This window comes from Hippocampus zosterae, chromosome 7 (genome assembly GCF_025434085.1).
Source record: "Hippocampus zosterae strain Florida chromosome 7, ASM2543408v3, whole genome shotgun sequence".
Taxonomy (NCBI): Eukaryota; Metazoa; Chordata; class Actinopteri; order Syngnathiformes; family Syngnathidae; genus Hippocampus; species Hippocampus zosterae.
The window spans coordinates 730,963-753,637 of record NC_067457.1 but is presented as its reverse complement, the minus strand read 5'-3'; the positions used below and the strand labels follow the sequence as shown (position 1 = coordinate 753,637).

Here is a 22,675-nt window from a genome sequence, read left to right as displayed (position 1 = left end):
TCGCGTTCTTGTCCTTGTATTATTCCGGGGCAACAAATGGAAAAGACACTAGCTGCCGAAGAGACGTCGAAAAATATTGAGCAACCGGGTGATACAAAACTCCTTTTATTGCGCCCCGTTTTCACAAATGAAAAGAAAAGAAAAACATCACTGAGGGAACGGGGCGGGGCGACAAAGCAAGTACGACTGAGTACAAAACGCCGTCACTTGTCCTGACGAGCTTGAAAAAGAGCGTGAATGTCATCAGTCTTCGCTCCAGACAATGGTAGAAATCCGGCTTCCAGGCACAAGCCGCACACTCGCTCGGCAAAAGCGGCTTCTTGCTCTTTAGTCAGGTCCAATATGTACCTGAGGGGGCAAAAAAGTGGGGTGCTCAAGCTGCGGTGCTGCATTCGACTATGTTGTCACCATGGTAACAAGCCTTGATGCCCAGAAAAAACTCACTTGGCCAACTCCACGATGAGCACGGCGTCTGGCGTTGTAATCTGCCGGATATTCGGGCCCAAGCGGTGCACGCAGCTTGACGGCGTTTCGCGGAAGAAAGCCCAAAAACATGGTCAGCGACATACGGCTGGCGTGGTGAATTACGACGGATGACACGATGCCCTCCCTGCCCCTTCGCGATCTAGCGAGGCCCACTATTGGCGCTGCAATCGCAAATCTCGTTTGGCAACAACGCGGAGGCCAGGTGTATCTTATTCGCCAGTTAGCATCTTTTGCTAATTCGTTAGATCAAAAATCAGCCTTTTGCTCATGGGATAGAAATATGGCAATCGGCTGTCCATATAATTCAGTGCAATAATCATTGGATGACCTTTTTGGGAATCTAACGTTTTCGCTTCTGCTGAGGTTTCTTGGGCCCGTGCGGTATTTGTTGTCGTTGTTGTTTTGTCACCTGGCCGAGAAGTGGACGATGTGGTAGAAATGGGCAAATTTCTCTTTTTCTGGCATTTTCTGGAGGGAATCCAGAGGCAGAAAGTTGACAGAGAGCCCTTTGAGACGCATCAGGTCTGCAAAAGACACCCCCCCCCAAAAAAAAAAAATCACATTGTCACCAGCCCGTTGACTCGCTCAAGCAGCCCGAGACTGCGCCTACCGTTGACTGACATGGAGTGCTCAAGAGTTGAGGCTGCGTGTTCCTCCTCCTCTGTGCTTGACTGATGAGTCTCGTGGCATTCTTGTCTCCTGGACAGAGATTGGACCAACTCCTGCACGTTCGCAAAGGAAATGTCCTGTGCCGTCTGCGGATACACCAAATAACGATCTGATTTTGTTTGGGCAGGGGGGGGGGTTGCACACTTTGACTGAAGTGCGAGTACTTTTGCCACCAGAATCCGAAACGATGGCGTGCGCCTTTTTACCTTCATGTGGTGGCCGTTCTGTGTCTTGAGCAAGCTCTCGTCTTGAGTCTCGATGCCGAAGGCCAGGTAAGGACTGGACACAATGTCCCCCCAGTACCCCCTGAGCGCCACTCTGTCGCCTCTCTGATTGAAAACCCGAGAGGACAGCAAGCTGGGGTTGCTTATTTGGTAGACGCCTTCCCTCAGCTCAAAGGCCAGGCCGCTCTCCCTCCACCGGACATACTGATGCTTGTTAATGACGCTGCACTGTGGATGCGGCAGAAGAAGAAATTCTGAATCAGCGCAAAAAAAAAAAATTATATATACCAACATCTGCAGTTTCGTTACATTTGCATTAATGTTAAGGTGGGGCCAGCACAAAGTAGTACATGTGTGTGCACGCGTTACCCCCTTCTCATGTAGCTTCATAGTAAGGTCCCAGTCAAAACAGCCTTTCTTGGAGTCGTAGCGTGTCCCAAGGTGCTGCCTGACCCGGTAATCCCAAGCTTTGGAAATGGAGACGGGCGCATCCGAGGAAGAGCCCCCCATCCAGGATTTAAAAATCCCGGCCAGCTCGTCCCGCTCCTTAAACTGGACGCATTGTGACAAGTCAGCCTTTTGTGTGGGCAGGATGGGATGTGTGACATCGGCTGCGCTGACGGGCGCACCTTAAGAAGAGACGCATTGAGGCAGGGGTGCGCGTCGGACCCTGGGATGTCGCTGACGTGGAGCAAAAGCTGCGATGCCGCGCGTTTCAGGGTCTCGGCCGTCTGACTGCGGATCACGCTGTTGCCGAACACCTCCAGGAAGAGCTCGGTCTTTTCTAAGAGAGGCCGGAAACGCCACGGTCAGCACCCCCTTCTGTTGCTGAATGTGCAAAAGACACGCGCACCGTTAAGTCCCATCCTTTCTTGGGGGGTCAGGGCCACGTAAAGCAGCAGCATCTGTCTGGCGACCACCTCCATGCTGTTTTCAAACAGCCATACCTGCATTGGAGCAGACATGTTTTGCTGCACATCGTTTGTGGGGGGAGGGGGGGGGGGGTTAGAAGACGTTAGGCTCACGTTGAGGATGTCCTCGTCCTTCAGACCCGACAAGGTCTTCAGGACATGTCTCGGGTCTCCGCTGCCGACCAGTAAGACGTTGACTTCCCCTTCGTGTCTCGCGGGGCCTGATGACGACAGAGACTGCAAGTATTTGATGAAGTCTTTGGGCAAAATTATTTTTAATTGTATAAAGCACTTCATGAATTGGTGAAGATCTCAAACTGACGTTTTTCACGTGATTTTATTTCCTTTTGTAATTCTAGTTTTATTGAGTCTAATTAGTCAATGACTCTCAAATATGAAATTTTTTTTTAAAGGCTCCAAAACTAAATCTAGTCCTGTCCATGCTTGTTTTATGCGTGGTGATCATAAAATGACATATAAATGTTTTAAAGTCGCCTTTTCTACGTGACATACTTATTTGATCGTATTCTGTTCTTTAAATGCCACTTTTTTGAGTTGTTGTTGATCGTCCGGCTCTTCAAAAATGTATTGACTTTAATCAAACTGTCGCGGTCTCGCGAGAGTTCACAGCAAGAGTCGCCAGCAAGCTTTCAGTTTCCTCTTCTCGTGAGAACTGGTCGCAATTGATGACAAACATACGTATTGTTGCTCTTTTCTTTCGCTCAAGTGACCTTGTTCAAATACCCGAGAGAAGGGGCGGGGGGGATAAAATAAAACTGGGTAACGTATGAACGTCGGAACGTTTTCAAAGCCATTGCAGGCAAAAGTGCAACTGTGCTCACCTGCACTGATGAGGTCTCGAGCTGGGCTGAAGCCCCACCAGTTGATGCAGCCCGCACCTTCTGACGGCCGTCCGGCGCTCATCGTGTCCCGGGAGGACTTCGGTGGAGGCTCGGGGAGAGCACAAGCTCCTCGCCAAACAAACAACCGTGAGTGTCTTGCAGCGAGTTTTAAGGCACGAGTTAGCCTACGAGCGAGCTTGTTGTGCTTTTGTTGCTAGGCAACGGCGACTCTGTTTGGTACACACAGCTGCTTGGCGTTTTCACCTTTAAATCGGAAATGGTAGTCCACAAAGTATTTCTGCTGTTGGAAGATTGTTTTATATTTGCTGCAAAGTAGCTGGACATTCAAAAAGACATATCAAGAGTTGCACACAGAGCATATACACAGCACATGACATTTGTTTTAACTTGAGTGACATACAAGGGTAAAACAAAAAAGAAAGTCTGATTTTTTTTTTTTATCTGTATTTGACATCTACGCTTGTTCAAAGTGTACCAAAGGAAACATTACGCATGGAAAACGGCACAGCCAGCAAATGCATCAAAATAAAATCATATCAACCAAGCATTTGATGCCGATTCGCTTTTGTTTTTTGCAGTGAAAACAAAAATAATCGGGAAGAGACACACACCAAAGGAGGGGGGAGGTGGGGGGGGCCACAACCCAGCACATTGTCTTCAGCGAGGTTTGGCTTTGACCGCCGCATCAACTTCCTCCTCGGGCAGCAGCGTGTGCCACTGGGCTACCGGACGTCTGGGATTGGCCAGCATGTCGGACCAGTGGCGCAGGCCCACGCCGGTCGCTCCGTAACCCATGAAGGTCTTTCCGATGGGGTCGTTGCTGCCCAGTTTGTCGTAGTCGTACACCGTGATCACCACCTGCACTTTCTGAAGCGGGGAAAGACAAAACGCTCCCATTTAGTTGTCCTTTGCGGCGATTCGGTTCGATTGCAAATTTGCGTGTGCGTTTGAGCCATTTCTTGTCCATGGGTCGGCGCTTTGTGCGCCCGCTCTCCCTCTCTTGTCAGGCTACGTTACAGGATTCCCCTTTTTGCCGGGACGGCGGAAGCTGACCTGTATCTGTTCAAAGGGGACTTCGAAGCTGAAGCTCTCGTTGAAGTAAGGATTGAGCGTGTTTTTCTTGACCGTCGTCTTCTTCTTCTTGATGCGTTTTCCGTTTTGCTGGAGGACGATCTTCACGTAGGGATCTTGAAAAGGAAGAACGCAGCCAGATGTCAATTCGGTCGATTCCCACTTTCAGCGGCGAGAGTCGCTCGCGCGTTACCCGATAAGCCGCCGACATCCATCTTCTTCAAATTCTTTGCCTCCATGATGTTCACCGTCAGTTTCCCGGCAGTGGGCACGTATCTCAGAGAGATGCAGACATCGCCCAGTTTCTCCTGCCGAGAGAAGCCCGTGTGAAAACCGGGCTCGCCAGATGGGGGGGGGACAAAGGCATGCGGAGCGAGGTGGGAACGTACCTCTTCCTTCTCGGTGCTCTCCAAGTCCCTCCACTGCTGGATGGGTTGACCCAAATCCACGCTGTTCATCGGGATCTTGATATCGCCGATCATGTCGTGCTTGGAGAACCGGTCGAAATCGAAGACCTGCAGCACCAACGTCTTTCCGCCCAACTCCGCGTAGGGGATCTGGAGAGAAGCGAGTGATCAACGAGAAGGGCAACGAGCACCAAATGGATCCCACCCGGTTTGCGCACCTTGAAGAAGAAAGTCTCGTTGAAAACCGGACACAAATTCTTGCGCTGAACCTTGGTTTCGTACTTCTTCTTTTTGTCAGGCAGCAGGAAGACTTTGACGTAAGGGTCCGAGGTGCCCCCCATGTCCATCGCAGCCAGATCCTGAGCCTGGAGGATTCCCACGATGAGCTTGACGGGAAGGAGAACAATCGGCGGGTGAGTGACGGCTGTTGCGTTTGACTTGTGACCGGTTTGGGTCGCAGGGGGGCCACCTGGGAATCTGTGAAGTTGTAGTCCAGAGAGAACTCCAGTTTGCCCAGCTTCTCCTGCTCTTTCTCTGCTTCCTCGCCTTCCTTCTTCACCTCCCCTTCCTACCGGGACGACATCATCATCATCATCATCATCATCATCATCATCGCGGCGAGTATCAGCTCTTTTCTTCAGGGCGTCGACTCTCTGTTGTCAATCTGGCCGGTTGAATGAAAACCCAAAGGAGCGAGCGCGCGCTCTCGTACCTTGTCCCCCGTCTCGCCTTCGCCCTGCTTGGCCTTCCTGCGCCGCCCCGTCTTCCTCTCTCTCACTTTGATTGGCTTCTTCTTCTTCCCCAGGCATTTTTTGAAAAGGCAAAAGACGAAGCACGCCACCAACAGCAAGATCACCACCACAATGGCGCCCACCGCCCACATGGGAACTGCCGGATGATTCAAAAGAGAAAAACGTGAGGAATACATTTCGGGTCCCCCGGTTCATGCGCTTTTTTTTGGGGGGGGGCCTACCTGAGAGCAGCTCACTCACCAGGTAGCCGCTCAAGCTCGTTCATGAACTTGTCCTTCACGCGGTTGTAGTCGTGATGCTCGGAGCGGCTGTGGTCTTCGGCGGGGGGGTGCTGGTGGTGGACTACTTCCTCCTCGGACTCCTTATGGGGCAGCTCGGCGGCCCTTCGAACCCGAAAGCCGCCGCCGCCGCCACCGCTCCTGACCGGCCGCATGTCAGCTGCCAAATAGAGAAAGTATACGGCGCAGCTGCGGCCTGCGTACGTGTAATCCCTCGCATCCGCTTGTTGCGCCGCAGCGGAGGAGCGGAGAACATCTCTAAGCTCCCAGCTCGACATGGCTGACCCTAATCCCTCTGTTTGCTACCAACCAATCCACCCCCCCCCCCCCCCCCCAACTCTCTGCTTTTGCACGCAGGTATCTTTGGAATTCCAGTAACTGGACAAAATGAATCCGGACGGCGGATCCCTGAAATGGCGTCCTCCATCATTCAAGCACAAGGCGTCAAAGAGGCTTCCCTCCTGCTCCATTTTGACAGCCAGACGGTTCGCCGCTGGATGCGGTTGGCCAGATTGCCTCGCCGAGTTCCATCGGTCAGTTTTTCATGCGTCCGCTCTCATCCCACTTTGATCGCCAACAATCGAGAGGAAAAACGAGGAATTTGGATGCTCCCACGGCACAATTTGACAAATCACGTAAACCGATGAGGCAAAGTGGCTTTTTGTCGGGATGTGACATCACTCGTCAACATGACCCTCACAAGCAAAGCAAGCATCCTTGCGACCATCAACCACCGATGCGCTTCACTTGTAATTTAACGTATGCAAGACATTTTCAAAGTGTTTCTTGACGTCATGCGGAAGCCGCTCTTTCTTTGGGGATGAACTCCATCTCAATGAAACCCAATCAATCTTACCTTGCAGATAGGATCCTCGCTTTATTCCCCTGATGTCACAAGTTTGCCAGCCGCTTTTTTTTCTTTTTGCCCCCGGAAGGCGTCAGATGGCCATCGTTCCCTCGACACGACTGGCAGGCTCCCTGTGCCCGTTTCCATCAAAGCTAAAGCCCTGGCAAATCACTAGAGCAACATTGGGACTTAATCCCCCCCACCCCCCGCCCCCATCATCGCCATCACCACTTCCCCCTCCTTGTCATATTAATACGCCGACCACACATCTGTTGCTTTCTATTTAGCCGAATGTCAACACACACGAGACGAGGGAACTCTGCTTTTTGCACGCGAACGACATCACCCTTGCTGAACAATGTGCGTTTTGTTTTTCCTTCCTCCATCATTCAAGCACAAGGCGTCGAAGAGGCTTCCCTCCTGCTCCATTTTGACAGCCAGACAGTTCACCGCTGGATGTGGTTGGCCAGATTACCTCGCCGAGTTCCATTGGTCAGTTTTTCATGCGTCCGCATGATCGCCAACAATCGAGAGAAACGTGGGTGGATAAGCAGATCGGAAAATGGATGGATAGTTTTTTTTTCAGGTTCCTAACATGAGTTGACCATCACACACTGTTAGCCATTCAATTCTCGATCAACTACAGTAGTGTTTACTCTTCGCCGGTCATAAAAGTGGATTCTCAAAAATAGCTTGCAGGCTAACGTGGAGGTCCCACTTTGCTGCTGTACATTGCAAATTTCCCCAGTGTGGGACAAATAAAGGTTATTTTATCTTGAGTATATTTTTGCGTTAAGATTGTGCCGTGTGACAAAAAAATACTATTGATTCAATGTAGTACAGAAATATTGCACATATGGCCTCCGGCTCATCGATAAACGTATTTTGGTAGCGGTGAGCAGTGTATTTGGTACCCGGGCCTTGGGTGGAAACAATAAATGTTGGTCAGTGCTTCTTACCACTTAAGTAGAGCAATACTTAATATTAAGTTAATTATATATAAATATGTAGTTGTAATCCACTGGCAGAAATGAGAGATATTGTTTTGGGTCTCATAGGTCTTAGGCAGGTGTCCCTATTGTTTTGGCCCGTTCGTACAGCACCTTGATCGTGCTCAAGTGTGCCGTCTACTGACGCATGCCTGAATTGCATTTAGTATCAGGAGAAATACGGTACAGTAGTCAGCAGTCCCCCTTGAGATGATGCTTCAGCATACTTTGCCATTTATGACCACTGTATGTATTAAATGGACCAACTGTTGCATATATTCGACTTCTTGTCTTAAGACCTATTTACAAAATTGTCTGCGCAATGGCACAGATTTGTCCGAGTCCAAATGTTTAGCGCAACACCTCATATCGAGTTTCCCGTGTGTTGTCCTGTTTTGTCTCGTTCATTAGCCAAACAATGAGCTGAAAATTTGGAAAAGCATGCCGAGCTGGTTAGCAGACGAGTTGGCGAACGGAGGGGAGGCCAGCTCGAACGCGGAGCCGAGTGTTCCAGCGAGGAGAGACGACGAAAGGAAAGGGGAGGACGAAGAGAGAGCCGCCTTCAAAAATGGCGTCCCCGATGAAAATGAGTAAAGATGTATTATTTTTTTTTAAAAACGCGGCCGGCCTGCTTTTTGGTTAATCTTCCTCGCTCGCTTTGTACTTTATAACCACTTCCTCTATATGTGGGCGCTTTTTAATTGAATACCAGAAGGCGTGCACGTACGCAGTTGGCATTACTGAGGGCGAAATAACACCCCTTTTATTCTTATGCGGCTAGCTGTTAGCATCCTGACAGAGGAGGAGGAGGGGTGCTTCACGGCGGTGGACATTTGCATGAAAAGGACAAACATTCAAATTAGGGATTTCTCCGCTTGCGGTGTGCGCGTGTGTATAGTGAGAACGCTCGCTACCAACGTGGATGTCCAGCCTGTCCTTTGCCATATTTTTATATGGCGCTAGGCTGCGTAGCCTAAAAAACTAGCCCAAAGAAAGGGGAGGAGGCACCACGGAGAGAGAGACAGAGAGTGAGAGAGAGAGAGGAAAAAGAGGGGACGCGTTGGAAATCAAATGTTCATCAGCGTTTCGCCCATTGGCGGCCAAATCCGCGACATCTTCATCATGAGCCGGACCGAATTCGGACTACCTTCGTGGAAATGATAAACGTGGAAGGAGGAAAATGAGGAAGAGTGTCTTTTATCGAGCTGGTTGGATTATAACCCCGTAGACCCCCCTCTTTTTTTCATCCAGTTTTTTCCTCCTCCCCTCCATTTCTCTTTCAATATGCTGTTTTCCACTCCGGAGGACTGGCTTATGAAACCGGGGAAAATTGCCTGAAACGGAGCTCGGGAAAGACTGGATTTTTTTTTCCTCCCCCGCCTTGCGACGTCGCTTTCGCATGCGCCCCCCTCCACATAGATGGATAGAAATTACCCGGGAACAGGGTTCGGCGATTTGGGCGCTGGAGCAGGATGGAGTTACGAGCGATCGGCCAAAGCAAGGTAATCGGCACAAGCCAGACAATGTGCATGCACGCATGCATGCATCAGTGCTTACATGGAGCCGTGTAAACACATTGTCGCCATTGGCTTCGCGCTCCACACACGCACTCGTTACGCCGATGCATTGTCATCTCAAAGAGTTGCATAGTAATAACATTATCAACAGCAATGGAGCGGTGTGCGTGTCGTGGGGGTGGGCGGGGTGGAGAAAGGAAAAGGTTTGGGGGGTGCGGGGGGGGTTGAATTGAATGCGATTGACAGACAGACGGTGGTGTTTTTTTTAGCTAGACGTGGATGTTGGAGATGGTGGATGGGAAGTGGTGGTGGCGTCTCCACAGGCTTTTTTTTCACTTTGCAGGCTTGGGCATGCTCTGATAAATAAATAAATGGGTTCGAATGGTGCTAAAAAGCTCCACAGCAGCCCCCTCCTGACAGACATCAACTAAAATTGGAGGTGCATTGGTGGAGCCATCGTTAAAGGGGTGGGGGGTTAGTTCGATTGCAATGAAAATATTCCAATTTTTTGCAGCATTTGGCCCCAGACATGATTGGAGATGATTTGCGGTGGGCTTCTTGCAGCCTCATTTGCATAATGAAATCCGACCATTCGAACCGCATTCAGTTGTTTCGGTAAAAATTGCAAGGGCAAGGAGACATCACGATTTGATGCTAAGAATGATAATTTTGATGCTGACGTGGTTATAATGTGGAAAAAAAGCCGGAATCATTCACGAGACCTGTTACCTTTTGCGTTAGCACGCGAGCTAGCTTTGCAAGGAAGTCAATTGCGGCCTGCTAGCATCACTTACCTAGCCGCTTCTAGCACATTTTCCCACCCCGCTACTCGAACACGAAACGTTTTGGCGTCTCGTTTTAGACGCCATGCCATGTCCAAATGATGGCATCGGTGCTGATATTTGTCACTCTCCATACGTCGATGAGTAGCGCCCGTTTGTGAGCCTCATCGACGGTAATCATTGAACAGCTCGTCCCTTCAATTGTACGAGGTAGTTGTGATGTACAGCGCTGCACAAATGTGGTTGCTTTTCACCCCAAAATGTTGACCTTGCACACACGTAAGGCCGCGTGTGTGCTTTGCGCTCATCGCTGCTGCGGGGAGCTCCCCGCAAGCCGGCACAAATTGCCAACATGTTCGCAAACGGCCGGCAAGCCAACCATTGCACGTTCACCTCAGGCATGTCATATTAGTCACGTGTGCATTTTTTTGTTGCAGTACTCCAGCATCATCACGATTCATTTTCTCTAAAAACATGACATGTCTCATGTAAATCCCATTCTTGAGTTTCATTTTGATGCTGGCATTGAATGACTGTCGTAGTTGCAACAAAATCAAGCGTCTTGATGACTTTCATCATGGGAAGATTTGAGTTTTTAACTCGCTTAAATGGGATGGGATTCCGGAAAGCGGCTGTCACCTTTTTTTTTTTTTAGTTTCCGGCTGATGTTTATGCAAATGTGCGCAGAAATTAATGACACTTCATCGTTCCTCCTCCTCCTAGTCTTGTCTATGGGAGTTCCAGATCATCCCACCCTGATTCTGAGCTCCTCCACCGCCAAGCCTACGCCACCCCACACCCTCTGCAGGGCTATGCCACCAATCACCACCCAGGGAGCTCCGGCCAAGGCGGGGCTTGGGGAGCAGCTGGACGGAGTTTGGGTGAGATAAATGTCATACCTCCCGTGTCCCCAACATTAGGGGCCGCAGGAATGAATGATGGCCATGTAAGTCCTAGCCTAGACGTGTGCGTGAACAATGCGCGCAACCTGAATGAATTCAGTTGGGATAAATAAAAAAAAATCAAACAGCGATGCACTTCTTCACTTGAAGACCACGGGAGTATGATCTACGCAATTTTTGTCATTTCCTGTAAACGCAATTAAAAGCCCGAGCGCTGAGTTCCTCCTCCGAGGGGGATTTTCGGTGATATTACGTCACTTTGTCGTGAGCTACAAATCAAAGAGCGAAAATAATTCACTGTCGCTGAATTACTTTGCAGGCTACAAGTGGATTGGGGGGGGGTGAAATCCATTACTGAAGCACCGGCATGACAAGTGCTGATAGTTAAAAATATTCAACCCAAGACGGATGGAGTCTGAGGACTATATTTACCGCCCGCTACCTTCCAATATCACTTTGTTGTTTTAAGTAGGCAGAATTTCAACCCGCAGCACCGTCGAGTAAGCTTAGCCAAGTATTAACAACATATCATATCTTGGGCTTTTGTTGTCACGCTCACTCTTTGCCGTAGCAAAGTTGTCAAGCGGAGACGGCGATCATTATTATTTGTTGATACATGATCAAAATATGCAAGTGCCTGTGGCGGCATTTTTCATGGCCGCGTATTTGTTTCTAAAAGGTCTGTCGGGGCTGTTTGACACTGGCCTGCACCACGCCAGCCCCTCGGCCCCCGACGCCTCAGTCATGAATCTGATTTCGGCATTGGAGTCTCGGGGTCCTCAGGCGCCCCCCTCGGCCTCTTCCTTGCTCTCCCAGTTCCGCACGCCATCTTGGCAGACGGGTAGGACTGCGTTTGCTCTCTTCCCTTATGTGTTGACATTCAAAGGTGGCCTGCTGTCAATATGACGTTTGATAGGTCATGATTCTGATTTGCATGAAGTGGACGACGAAAATCATTTGCCATTCTTTTTTTTTTTGTCCCCCCCCCCCCCCCCCTGTTGAACAGCGATGCACACACCTGCTCCTCCGGAATTATTCATTTCCGGAGCTCTTCCTGGCTCGGGCTCCTTCCCGTCCTCCTCCGCTCTCTCAGCCTATCAGCACCCAGCTTCCTTTTCCAGCCGCTCCTTTCCCGGCGCCTCGCTTTCGCTCCAGGACACGCCCACGTTCAGCCCCACGTCCAACGGTCTGCTGTCCCCGCACGACCCCTTACTCCACATCAAAGCCCCCTCCCAGTCCAGCCTGGGTTTCGACAGGCTGCTGTCGTCGCAAGGGGCCGCGGCGGCCGCCTATCGGGGCGGCCAAGACCCGACGGGCGCCTCGTCGGCCCAGGCGTCCTCTGCCCGACACCTGCAGTCCCACCAATTTAACCTGCTGTCGTCGCAGCTCCAAGACCAGTCGTCGCAGCTGTACAACGCCTCGGTGTTCTCCTCGGCCCAGCCGCAAGCTCAGTCCCAGTCCCAGTCCAACTCTGCTCAGGAGCGGGCCGTGCCCAGGCAGGACAGCGTCATCAAGCACTACCAGCGGCCCGCGCCGTCGCAGGCGCAGCTCTCGTCCTCGGCCGCCCACTCCCTACAGCACTACCTCAGCTGCGGGGGGGCGGGCTATCAACAAATAGCCGGCCATCACAGGCACGCCGGCCTTTCTTGCAGCCCGCTGGGCGACCAGAGCCCTTCGTCGGACCACAAAGGCTCCTCTCGTACGGAGCAATATCGGCCCATCATCCAGCCCCCGTATTCTTCATCTTCCTCCTCCTCTTCCTCCTCTGCCGCCAAAGGTAGCAAAAGTAGCTCCAGCAGCGGCTACTCCTCTGCCAGTTCAGCATCGTCCTCAAGAACTCCTCTCACACCTCCGTCCGCATCCTCCGCCTCCTCCACCTCGTCGTCGTCGTCGTCCTCCTCCTCGTCCTCCTCTTCGGCCGCTCACCCTCCCAACTCGGCGCCCGCTTCGAACTCCGGCGCGGCCCCCTCCAGGCAGCAACCCCCCACTCAACCGGCCCCGCCGGCCCCGGCCCCTCAGCAGCAACAGGCCCCTCCCACCTCCACTTCGACACCTCAATCCCTGCCCAAGTCCTGCCTCTCCGGCTACGGTTCTCCCGTGCCGCCCGTCAAAACCCCCACCTCCGCTCTTACCGGTCAGACTCCCCCCCAGCAGCAGGCGCAGTCCTATTCTCCCAATCAGCCCCCTACTTCTCACCTCGCTCAATCCTACGGCGGCTTCAGTTCCCCGCAAGCCCAGGACCTGAGCTCAGGTACCGGTGGAAAAGGCTACGGAAGCCTAGGGGGGCGGAGCCAGTCATACCCCGCCGATATGTACGGGGCCGATTCGGCTTACGGATCGCTTCCGCCTTCTCTAGGCGGGGCCGGAAGCCCGTCACTGGGTTACGGCGCCCCGGGCCATTCCCCCGCGCTTTTAAGATCGAGCGGTTCATCGGGTAGCGCGGCATCCGGCGGAGGAAGCGGCAGCGGTCCGGCCAGTGGAAACTCTTCGTCGGGAGGGGCGGCGGGAAACGGCATGGCCGGCGAGAGAGGCGCAGGAGGCGGCGGAGGAGCGTCTTATCACATTCCCGATTCTAGTCCCTCCCCATCCGGAAACTCGGGCATCATCCGCCCAGGCCTGCACTCCCCGGTGCCGGCGTGCCCCACGCAATCCCCCGGGGGCGCGGGTACCAATAAATACATCCCGTCTGTTCTCTCTCCCACTTTCCTCAGCTCCCCGCAGGGCTACCCCGACACCAGAGGTCCGAGCTCCCAGCCTCAGTCTTATCACGCCGCCTCGTCCAAAACAAAGGCGGACACGTCGATGCTCGGAGTGGCTTCGCAGCGGTCCCAAGAGGAAGTCGACGACGACGACGAGTTCTTGATCCAGCACTTGCTGCAGGCGCAGGCCAGTCCCGCCCCCCAGGCTTCTCATCACCATTCCCAACAGCAGCCCCAACAGACACCCCAGCAAAGCCAGCCTCAGTCTCAGTCGGCGCCGCCCACTTCTGATTCTGCCAAAGGGCTCGGCTATGAAATGGGAAAGTCCTCTGAGGAAAGGTACCACCCCCAAAGCGTCATCCGCACCCACACTGCCACGTCCTCTTCTGGGGTGGGAAATCCAAACTCTGGAGGGTCAATCTCAGGCCTGGACAGCCAGCTGGAGATGTCATTAAAGAAACAGCAGCAGCAGCAGCAGCATCATCATCAACAGCAGCAGCAGCACCATCACCAACCACAGCAAAGGAACGAGAGGCCCGCCGGGAGCGGCAGGAGTAGTGGGGGGCGAGGCAGCGCCGAACAGGTGCACTCGCACCTTCTTCACCATGACAACTTGGGCTCAGTAGTCCACTACGGACGAGGGGACCCGTACGCACAGCACTCCCTGGCTCCCCAACACTCCTCCCATAATCCGCACGTGTCATCCCATTCGCAGATCGCACCGCACGGCCAGATGGAGCTGCAGAAGAAGGAGCGCGGCGAAATCCCCTATCCTCGTAAAACGCCGGATGTGCAGCCACAACATTCTCAGTCTCAAAGCGCCGCGTCTCTTATGGACTCCCCCGGCGATCAGTCGCACCAGCCGCCGCACCTCCTGCAGTCCGTGTTGTCCCACACGACCCGCAACAAGATGGAGCCTCATGCGCAGCACCACAAGATGGACGCCCACCAACAGCATCCGCAGCAGCACCACAAAATGGAAACGCATCGGCAACACCAACAGCACCATAAAATGGACTCCCACCAATCGCATCAGCAGCACCCAAAAATGGACTCCCACCCGCAGCATCAGCAACACCACAAGATGGACTCTCACCCCCAGCAGCAGCAGCAGCAGCAGCGCGCCATGGGGCAACAACAAGCTGCGATGGAGAGTGCCGGCGGTCGACTGGGCTCGACTAAACATCCGGCTCAAGCGCAGTCGCAGACCAGCCAGCTGCAGCTGCAACTGCAGTCGCAGGCGCTAGAGGTGGCGGCGGCTCATTACAACCACGGCCCCTCGTCGCACCCGCACGAACAAGGCCAAGTCAAACAAAGCTCGGTGGCTTCGTCTTTGGACATGCTGGAGCGCTCGCTTTCCCAGACCTCCAGCGCCGATGTGGCCATCGCGGAGGACGCACGCGGCGGACGCGGCGGAGGAAGCGGCGAGCGCCACCGACAGCAACAGCAGGAACAGCAACAGCAGCAGCAGCAGAGGCAGCACCCGTCTCACCATCACCCGCAAGCGCACTCGGCCCCCGAACTCCACTCGTTCCTCTCGGAGCCTGAAATCGCCATGCCCGCCCCTTCCCACATGCACCACCTTTCGCAGCCCCCGCAGCAGCACCACCCCCAGCAGCAGCAGCAGCAGCAGCACTCCAGCTCTCAACACCAGCAAGCCCATTCCCACCACCCTCACCACATGCCCCCGGCGTCCGCCCCGGCCCACCCCCAATCTCAGCCCGATCCGCAGCAGCCGCTGTCGTCCCAGCTCACCCCCCAGCAGAGCCAGTTAGAGCAACAGCGCTCGGAGCAGCACCAGTTTGACACGGTCAGCCCGGTGGAGAAAGCCGACCAAAGCCAACAGAGCAATCGCTTTGTTCCCCTGACATCCATCTGCTTTCCCGACTCCCTTCTCCAGGACGAGGACCGCTCCTTTTTCCCGGGCATGGAGGACATGTTTTGCGCGGAGGACTACAAGTCGAGTTGCGCCGGTGCCGCCGGACCAGGCCAGGAGGCGATGAACGAAAGCCATGCTGGGCAAGAGGCAATGGGCTCCATGAAAGCCGGACAGAGCGGCGGCGGACCCGGGGGGGCCGGGAGCGGCGCCGGCTATGACATGATGGCTCACCATCATGGAGATCAGGGTTACGAGCCTTATTGTCACAGCTTGGAAGAGCCCGGCAACAATACGATGACTCTGGATCTGGACTCCCTCAAAAGCCACGAGCTGCCCTCCACGGTCAACACCGAACAGCTCGGTTTGATTCAGTCCCAGAACCCGGCGCTGGCTATGAGCTCCAATAACGCTGCGGCTAACAACTCCGCCGCAAAGATGTCCTCCGGAGCCGGAGGAACGAGCGCGGGGGCGGCTCCGGGGGGCCTCCAGTCGCCAATTTTCTGCTCGTCTCGTCCCAAAAAGCTCCTCAAGTCGAGCTCGTTTCACCTCTTGAAGGAGCGCAGGGACCCGAACACGCTGCCCAAGAAAAGTTACGCTCAGGAGTACGAGTTTGAAGACGACGAGGATAAAGCCGACCAGCCTGCCGACATTAGGTTGAACAGTCGGAGGCTTCCGGATCTCCTGCCGGATTTGGTGTCCAGCTGCAGGAAAGGAGGAGGAGGAGGAAGCGGCTCTCTCAGTCCTTTAATGGGCGACATTGACTTCTACCACGCCTCCGGCTACCCGTCCATGGGCGCGCACTCGCTTTTGCCTCAGGACGGCCCCAAGAAGAGAGGCCGGAAGCCCACGCGGCCCAAGAGGGAGGGCCCCCCTCGACCCAGAGGCAGGCCTCGCATTCGCCCCATGCCCGAACCTTACACGCCGCGTGGAATGATGGGCGAAATGGGCGGGGCGCTTGGCGGCGGCGGCGGCGGATTCAGCGTGGAGGGGCGAGGCAGGGGGCGTGGCCGCGGGAGCAGAGGAAGAGGAGGTCGGAGAGAGGACATGTACATGGAAATGAGCGGGAAGGAGCAGGAGCAGATGCATCACCACCACCATCACCAACACCAACAGCAACACCACCATCAGCAGCAGCAGCAGCTCCATCAGCAGTCCCAACAGCATGAACCCATCCCACCGTTGAAGGTGAGTAGCTCCACATCAGTCCCCCAACGATCTAGTTGAGCGATCGGAATGTCACATTCACGGTACGTAGGCACCCGTTTCAAATGTTGTTGTGCTCCAAAGGTCAATTCACAACCGAACCGTTCCGCAATTTGGCGCTTTCCTGTCTGACGTCTGCCCCGAATCATATTTGTTCTCCGTTTCTTTGAAATAGATCAAGTTGCCAATTGCCATGTCGTCCTCCGATGCCTTGCTGAGGGCGGACTCTCTGTCTGGCACAGACCCCGCTTTGTCTGATGGCTCCGTAGGCTCGGCCCCTTCGCTCGGTCTCAGTCCTGGTCCTTGCAGCGCTGACAGCGCCAGGGCGCAGGACAAAAACAAGCAGAAGAGCCAGATGGCCAACGAAGGAATGGATGGGGACGGCCTGGAGGAAAGGGTAAGAGGTGTCCCGCTCAATGGCCGCTCCGTTGCATTTCCCCGTGAGTTGATCTCATATGTCCAATTTGCTGGATGTGACTCCCCTAGGGTGATGAGAAGGACCCAGAGTCCAAAGCCGGCCTGGTTGCTTCTTTCCTGGACTTCCTCAAGACGGGGAAGAGACCTCCGAGCTTGGACATTTCCCCCGGAATGGAAGCGGACGACGGCGACAGCTCCCCGTGCAAATCGGGCTTGCGGCCGCTCTCCCCGGCGCCTCCTCCTCCGCCCCCGCCCCCGTTCGGGGACGGCGAAGGCAACGGCACCCTCGCCCTGGGCGGCTGCCCCAGCCCCAAGCGCTTGGAGGACGAGCTGAAGAGGAACCTGGAGACCCTGCCCTCGTTCTCCTCGGATGAGGAGGACTCGGTGGGAAAGAACCAGGACCTCCAGAAGAGCATCTCCTCGGCCATTTCCGCCCTGTACGACACTCCCCAGCTGAGCGCCAACATCCATCACGCGTTGCCGCCTCCTCAGCCGCAGCCTTGTCCCTCCCCTCTGACGCCCCCGTTGCAGCCCCCCACCCTTAGCCCTCAGACGGACATTCACGCGCGAGCCCCGCCCAATGAGCCCTGCGTCCTCCAGCCGGAGGACCAAAACGTGGACGAGGAGAATGAGCGGGAGAGGAGGACCGCGGGGGATGAGGAGGCTGACATGATGGAGGACAGAGAACCGCAGCTGGAGACACTGGGCGCCCCCAAGCTTGAAGGTACGGCCAAACTCGAGCTGCGGGTGCTGTTTTTTCACGTTGGGGGGGGGGGGATGAGAGAGAGAAAGAACAGGTATCTGTTTGGCATACATTTTTATCACGACTTGGTGTTGGTTTGATGAAGAGTTTTCCATCGCTCCGTCAAATGGTCCTCAGGCTTGATCTCTTTTTTTTTTTTTTGCAGTGTCCTCCCTCTCGGAGCTTCCCGCTCCTGCTGAAGCAACAAGTCCCCTCCCTCCCTCGGTCCCTCCCTCTCCTGCCTCCTCTTCCTCGTCCTCTCCTCCTCCCTCCCCGCTTCCGCCACTCTCGCTGCCTTCGCCTCCTCCTCCTCCGCCCCCGGAGGAACAACGGGAGGCCTCGAAGCCTTCGAGCCCCGTTGCCGCCAAATCTCAGACGCCGCCGCCTCCTCCCCTGACTGCTACTCTGCCGCCTGACACTCCTCCTCCTCCTTCTCCTCCTCCTCCTCCATCTCCTCCTCCCACCTCTTCAAGCCCGCCTCCTCCTGCTCAAGCTTCCCCTCAAAAGGAGTCTCCGACACCCTCCCCCGAGTCTGCCGCCTCTCCTGAAGAAGAGCGAGCGCCCCCGAAGAACACCAACTTGCACCTGGCGCAGAAGCAGGAGGACGCGGCCATCGCGGGAGAGAGTGAGGAGGACGACAGCGAGAGCGGCGGGGAGGGCATCTTCAGGGAGAGGGATGAGTTTGTCGTCAGGGTGGAGGACATCGGAACACTCAAGGTGGGTGCACTGGCGACCCGGCTCGTCGCGTATTTGTGTCCCTCGGACAGATTCCACTCAGTATTTTACAGCTCATTTTCTTTGGATTTCTTTCTGCAATGCTCCAAGACGCCACAAGATGGTGCCAAATTACCCGCTAAAAGGAAAGTCATTGGCACAAGCATCATGTTTGCGTGCCAGGGTGGAGCAAAGTTCAGCTCAGGTTGTTCGGGAAAGTTACGAGTCTCCGCCACTTGCCCCTGTTGAGCGCACTCAACGATCAAATCATCTCAAAGCGCTTTCTTTTTACGGCTACGGGAAAGATATTCAAGTGTTGACCGGTCAGGGCATGCGCTCTATTTACCGCTGAAACTTAACATAGGCAGGTCGTGTTAAGGTACAGCAGAGGTCGAGGTGGCAGTGGATCCAAGAGCGAAGGGGAAGCAGGATAATTGTGGGGGGGGGGGGGGGGGGCAGAGAGGCACTGGGAAAAGCGCGGCGGTGCCTTCCAGCTCAGTCTGATCATGAGTGGAAGCAGACATAAAGTCTCCGGAAAGTGCACCGCCAAAATAAAAGAAATAAGGAAGTCAGAAGAAAAAAAGCGTAGGGGGCATCTGTGACGGCACGTCGCAGGTAGACCCCCCCGGTCTTGATGCTTGTTTGCATGCCGTCTTCCGGAATGCCCTCTTGAGATCTGAACCTTTGTCCGACGCACACTGACTTTGCGAGCTACTAAGCGGGCTCGTGTGTTTTCGCTCCAGCTGGCCTTGCAGACGGGCCGGGAGCCTCCGCCCATCTGGAGGGTGCAGAAAGCCCTGCTGCAGAAGTTCAGCCCGGAGATCAAAGATGGACAGAGACAGTTCTGCGCCACGAGCAACGTGAGTTGGCCTCAGGAAGCCGCGCTCTCGTCGCGTGAGCGTCTTCCCGTTTGTGCGGCGGTGCCTGATGTCACACGTCCCCCCCCTCCTCCCCCCTCAGTACCTGGGCTACTTTGGCGATGCTAAAAGACGTTACCAGCGCATCTACGTCAAGTTTTTGGAGAACGTCAACAAGAAGGACTACGTCAGAGTCTGCTCTCGAAGGCCTTGGCGCAGGGCCACGCCCGCCCTCAGGTAACCCGCCTTGCTCATCGTGACGATCGGGCCGCCTCGACTTCCTTCTTACGGTCTTAATCTAAGCGAGCTCTTGTAGAATGGAGATGGCTCAATTTGTCGACATGTCACAGGCGCCAGTCCTTCCCCAGAATGGCTTCTCCTCCCGCGAACCAAGCCCAACCCAAGGAGGAGCGATTGACTCCGTCCAGCCAGCGTGAGAAGGAGCAGAAGGAGAAATGGCGAACGACCCCGCCGCCTCTGAAAGAACAGCGGGAGAAAAAGGAGGTCCCGGCGACGGCGGCCCAGGCCAAGGAGAAGGAGGCCGACAAAGACAAGCGAGCGCAAGCGGCGGAGCGGCGCGCCGCCGAGCGCGGGAGGCCCAAGGACGAGAAGAAAGCGCCGGAGAGGAAGGAGAAACCCGAGCGCCCGCCAAAGTCCAAAGCGGCCAGGGTGAAGGCGGAGCCTCCCCCCAAGAAGCGCAAGAAGTGGCTGAAGGAGGCTCCCTCCTCTTCCGACTCGGACTCGTCGGACGACGCCGCCAGCGACAATGAAAGTAAGGCCTTAGCATGTAGCGGCTTAGCGCCGGCGTCGCACTCCGCGCAAACTTCCTTCCGCCTCCCGTTCTCAGTGCCCGTGAAAGGCGGCGTCAACAACCGAGCCATGAGGGAGATGTTCCGCAGCTACGTGGAAATGCTCGTCAGCACCGCGCTGGACCCCGACATGATCCAGGCCTTGGAGGACACGGACGGTAAGGATGCCCGCTCGCCGCCTCCCGACGGTCAGGCGTTTACGCTCCGCCGAGGTGTTTTTTTTTTTTTGTGCAATCCCGCCGACTAACGAGACAACCGCATCATCTCCTTGGTGGAGGAGCGGTTCTACGCGCGAGACGGAAATAGAATCCGCGCGTGTTATGAAAGCGAGCGGCAGCTTGGCGTAGGATGACTAATGACTGCCGCTCTACCTTGACTGGCCGGCAGATGAGCTTTACCTCCCCCCCATGAGGAAGATCGACAGCATCCTCAGCGAACAGAAGCGCAGGTTGCTGAGGAGAGTCAACATGAGCTCTCAGCATCAGGTAATTACGTCGCGCTTTTGTCAGACAAACCTCCTTTTTCAGCAGAGAGCCTTCGTGTGAAAATGACGTGATTGGCTGCGATTTCCGATGAATAGGGGCACTGAAAAAATCGAACGGTCTTAACTTGCGGAAGCCTGGGAGCAGTTGACGAAAATGTGTGTGCGGCGACTGCTGATTTTTGGCGCGTCCGCTTCCTCAGGAGGTTGTGCACGCGTACCCCCAGATCATCGTGGACCCCTTGGACTCGGGAGCGGTGAGGGTGCAGCTCAGCGGCGACGCCTACAACCGCAAGACCCTCAACAGAGTCAAGAAAACCCTGCCTAAACCACAGGTTCACATTTTGCTCTTCCAAAGGGCACTTCACTTGGAACGTCGGAAGCTTTTCACTTCAATCAATGATACATTTCAATGATACAATACATTTCATTTGAATCGTGAGTCAAGTATTTATTTTAGTGTGATTTATTTAATTCTGTATTTCAGGGCAGTGCTCATGTTCAAACTGCTTCACTTTACAGCGGCTTCACAATAATAAGAAATAACACTTGACTAGCATCTTAATCCGACTTTTGCTTTTTCTCCAGGACCTTAAGCTGTCATCCGACTCCTACCGGATCTACAGTCTGTACCACTCCCTGCATCACTATAAATACCACACCTTCTTACAGTGCAAGAAAGAGGTAAGCTCAGACGTCTCTGATCTTGCGCAGCTAACCTGCCCGCGTACTTGAGTCTCAGCCCGCCCCCCTCCTTTTTTTTTTTTTGTAGACCAACACGATCGAGCAGGCGGCCGAGGACCCGGGCCAGGAGGAAGTGGTGCAGCAATGCATGGCCAACCAGGGTTGGCTGGACACGCTCTTCGGCTCCTTCATCGAGCTGCTCACGCTCAGCACCAAAGCCTGAGATGGACGAGATGAATTCAAGTCAGCGGATATGAAAAAGAAAAATAAGGAACACCGTGGATCCCACTGTACAGAGCCCCTTTCCGCGCCAAACCCTCAATTTTCTTCAAATCTCAAAGATCTGAGGATGTATTTTCACGGCCCGTTGTGAACTTGAAGGGCGGGGCGCCAACGATGGCCACCTTTTTATTTTTTGTTCTTCTCCTTCTTCTTCTTCTTCTTGATCAATGACTAAAGAAACATGTTTCATTGTGAGGGGTGGGACCCCACCGGATTAGGGGTCACGAGCGGGTCAAGAGGAATCGGACCACCCGCGTCAGGTTGGAAAGCGAGGAGAACGCCAAGTCCTCAAGAGGAGCCACTAACATCTCGTTAACTGTGCGTCACTAAGACAATAGCTCAAAGAGAAACGATTACCGCTTAGTTTTTACATAAATTATTTTTTTGAAAAGACTAACATCAGCCGTTGGCTTCGGGAAAGACTGAAAGAGGGCGCGAATGCTTTTTAAACTGCGCGTGGAGTGTGCCGCGAGCAGCGTAAACATGGACTCGAACCATTCGATGTGTTCATCAATGCTCTCTCTCTCTCTCTCTCTCTCTCATCCTGTACGACATGAAGGGCAGCGCGACTCAGCGGTGTGATAATATATAAACACATTTTTATTATTTATATGAGGTTTTTAACTTAACAAGCGCTGGATTGCTGCCCTAACATTTGAACTACTTTTTATCGTGCATACCTTCAGTATCAGACCGTCACCCGCATATTCAAGCTGTCTTCCTCTCTCCGCTGAAGAACAGACAACATTAAGACCGACATTATGTATCAAATACAGTGGGTGTAAAATAATGTTAAGAAAGAAAAGCGTGGGGTTGGGGGGCGATATTTGAAACTACATTGTTGTGCTTCAGTTCAATCATCACTCATGGAAATGCAAAGAAAAAGAAGTAAACTGTCCATTTCCTGTGTGGGAAGAAGGAGTATAAATAAGTGATATTTAAAGAGGAAATAGTCATGTCATTTTTATCATTTTGATGTATGTGCATACTTATTTTGAAAACAATCTAATTTTCCATTTTAAAAAAAAGGACATAAGGCGTGTAAATATTGTACAGTTCTTGATGATATTCTTTGTCATTCTGTACATTTAACTCTCCTGTATTTGAGAAACAAATAAAAACTGCAAAGATCACACTGGGTGGTTCGCTTTCCTGTGAGTGACCCGAATCCGAATTTCATCTCGTCACCGTGAGTGTCGGCGTCCAGCTG

The 22,675-nt window shown here is 53.9% G+C and overlaps 3 protein-coding genes and 1 long non-coding RNA gene across 7 annotated transcripts; 2 read left to right on the top strand and 2 right to left on the bottom strand.

The window, feature by feature from the left end:
* Positions 1–203: 203 nt before the first annotated feature.
* LOC127603280 (dynein axonemal assembly factor 3-like) lies at positions 204–3,371 on the bottom strand. The gene is made up of 10 exons (XM_052069438.1): positions 3,133–3,371; positions 2,405–2,511; positions 2,233–2,326; positions 2,009–2,163; positions 1,749–1,931; positions 1,362–1,607; positions 1,097–1,241; positions 896–1,010; positions 445–519; positions 204–348 (listed from the first exon to the last, which is right to left on the bottom strand). The coding sequence occupies exons 1-10, from the start codon at positions 3,212–3,214 to the stop codon at positions 204–206; spliced, it is 1,347 nt and encodes a 448-aa protein (XP_051925398.1). The 5' UTR covers positions 3,215–3,371.
* On the top strand, positions 2,901–3,774 carry LOC127603352 (uncharacterized). The gene is made up of 2 exons (XR_007963039.1): positions 2,901–3,283; positions 3,732–3,774. It is a non-coding gene; the product is annotated as an uncharacterized LOC127603352 (long non-coding RNA).
* syt5b (synaptotagmin Vb) lies at positions 3,387–6,666 on the bottom strand. Of its 2 annotated transcripts, XM_052069431.1 has the most exons (9): positions 6,518–6,666; positions 5,624–5,821; positions 5,344–5,519; positions 5,101–5,199; positions 4,850–5,017; positions 4,614–4,781; positions 4,418–4,532; positions 4,207–4,340; positions 3,389–4,020 (listed from the first exon to the last, which is right to left on the bottom strand). In XM_052069431.1, exons 2-9 carry the CDS (start codon positions 5,814–5,816, stop codon positions 3,811–3,813), a joined length of 1,263 nt encoding a protein of 420 aa, XP_051925391.1. In that variant the 5' UTR covers positions 5,817–5,821; positions 6,518–6,666; the 3' UTR covers positions 3,389–3,810. The 2 variants fall into 2 exon arrangements, with proteins under 2 accessions (XP_051925390.1, XP_051925391.1); XM_052069430.1 differs by lacking the exon at positions 6,518–6,666 and having other exon boundaries at positions 3,387–4,020; positions 5,624–5,943.
* Positions 6,151–22,598, top strand: prr12a (proline rich 12a). Of its 3 annotated transcripts, XM_052069306.1 has the most exons (17): positions 6,151–6,194; positions 6,903–7,000; positions 7,909–8,087; positions 10,520–10,677; positions 11,378–11,539; positions 11,705–16,461; positions 16,655–16,876; positions 16,966–17,620; positions 17,805–18,355; positions 19,096–19,212; positions 19,313–19,446; positions 19,560–19,981; positions 20,057–20,176; positions 20,406–20,503; positions 20,703–20,834; positions 21,088–21,183; positions 21,272–22,598. In XM_052069306.1, the coding sequence occupies exons 2-17, from the start codon at positions 6,965–6,967 to the stop codon at positions 21,404–21,406; spliced, it is 7,974 nt and encodes a 2,657-aa protein (XP_051925266.1). In that variant the 5' UTR covers positions 6,151–6,194; positions 6,903–6,964; the 3' UTR covers positions 21,407–22,598. The 3 variants fall into 3 exon arrangements, with proteins under 3 accessions (XP_051925266.1, XP_051925265.1, XP_051925267.1); XM_052069305.1 differs by lacking the exon at positions 6,151–6,194 and having other exon boundaries at positions 6,800–7,000; XM_052069307.1 differs by lacking the exons at positions 6,151–6,194; positions 6,903–7,000 and having other exon boundaries at positions 7,946–8,999.
* Positions 22,599–22,675: the final 77 nt, after the last annotated feature.

What these genes read in the sequence shown, in the direction of transcription:
- LOC127603280 (XM_052069438.1), bottom strand. Translation starts at nt 3,214, where the DNA reads ATGAGCGCCGGACGGCCGTCAGAAGGTGCGGGCTGCATCAACTGGTGG. An exon ending in AGAAAGGATGGGACTTAACG is followed by an intron (nt 2,164 to 2,232) that starts GTGCGCGTGTCT and finishes GGCCTCTCTTAG; the next exon opens with AAAAGACCGAGCTCTTCCTG. An exon ending in AGAACGGCCACCACATGAAG is followed by an intron (nt 1,242 to 1,361) that starts GTAAAAAGGCGC and finishes GTGTATCCGCAG; the next exon opens with ACGGCACAGGACATTTCCTT.
- prr12a (XM_052069305.1), top strand. Translation starts at nt 6,800, where the DNA reads ATGTCAACACACACGAGACGAGGGAACTCTGCTTTTTGCACGCGAACG. An exon ending in ACATGAGCTCTCAGCATCAG is followed by an intron (nt 20,504 to 20,702) that starts GTAATTACGTCG and finishes CCGCTTCCTCAG; the next exon opens with GAGGTTGTGCACGCGTACCC. An exon ending in AAACCCTGCCTAAACCACAG is followed by an intron (nt 20,835 to 21,087) that starts GTTCACATTTTG and finishes CTTTTTCTCCAG; the next exon opens with GACCTTAAGCTGTCATCCGA.
- syt5b (XM_052069430.1), bottom strand. Translation starts at nt 5,939, where the DNA reads ATGTCGAGCTGGGAGCTTAGAGATGTTCTCCGCTCCTCCGCTGCGGCG. An exon ending in ACGAGACTTTCTTCTTCAAG is followed by an intron (nt 4,782 to 4,849) that starts GTGCGCAAACCG and finishes GCTTCTCTCCAG; the next exon opens with ATCCCCTACGCGGAGTTGGG. An exon ending in GGATGTCGGCGGCTTATCGG is followed by an intron (nt 4,341 to 4,417) that starts GTAACGCGCGAG and finishes TTCCTTTTCAAG; the next exon opens with ATCCCTACGTGAAGATCGTC.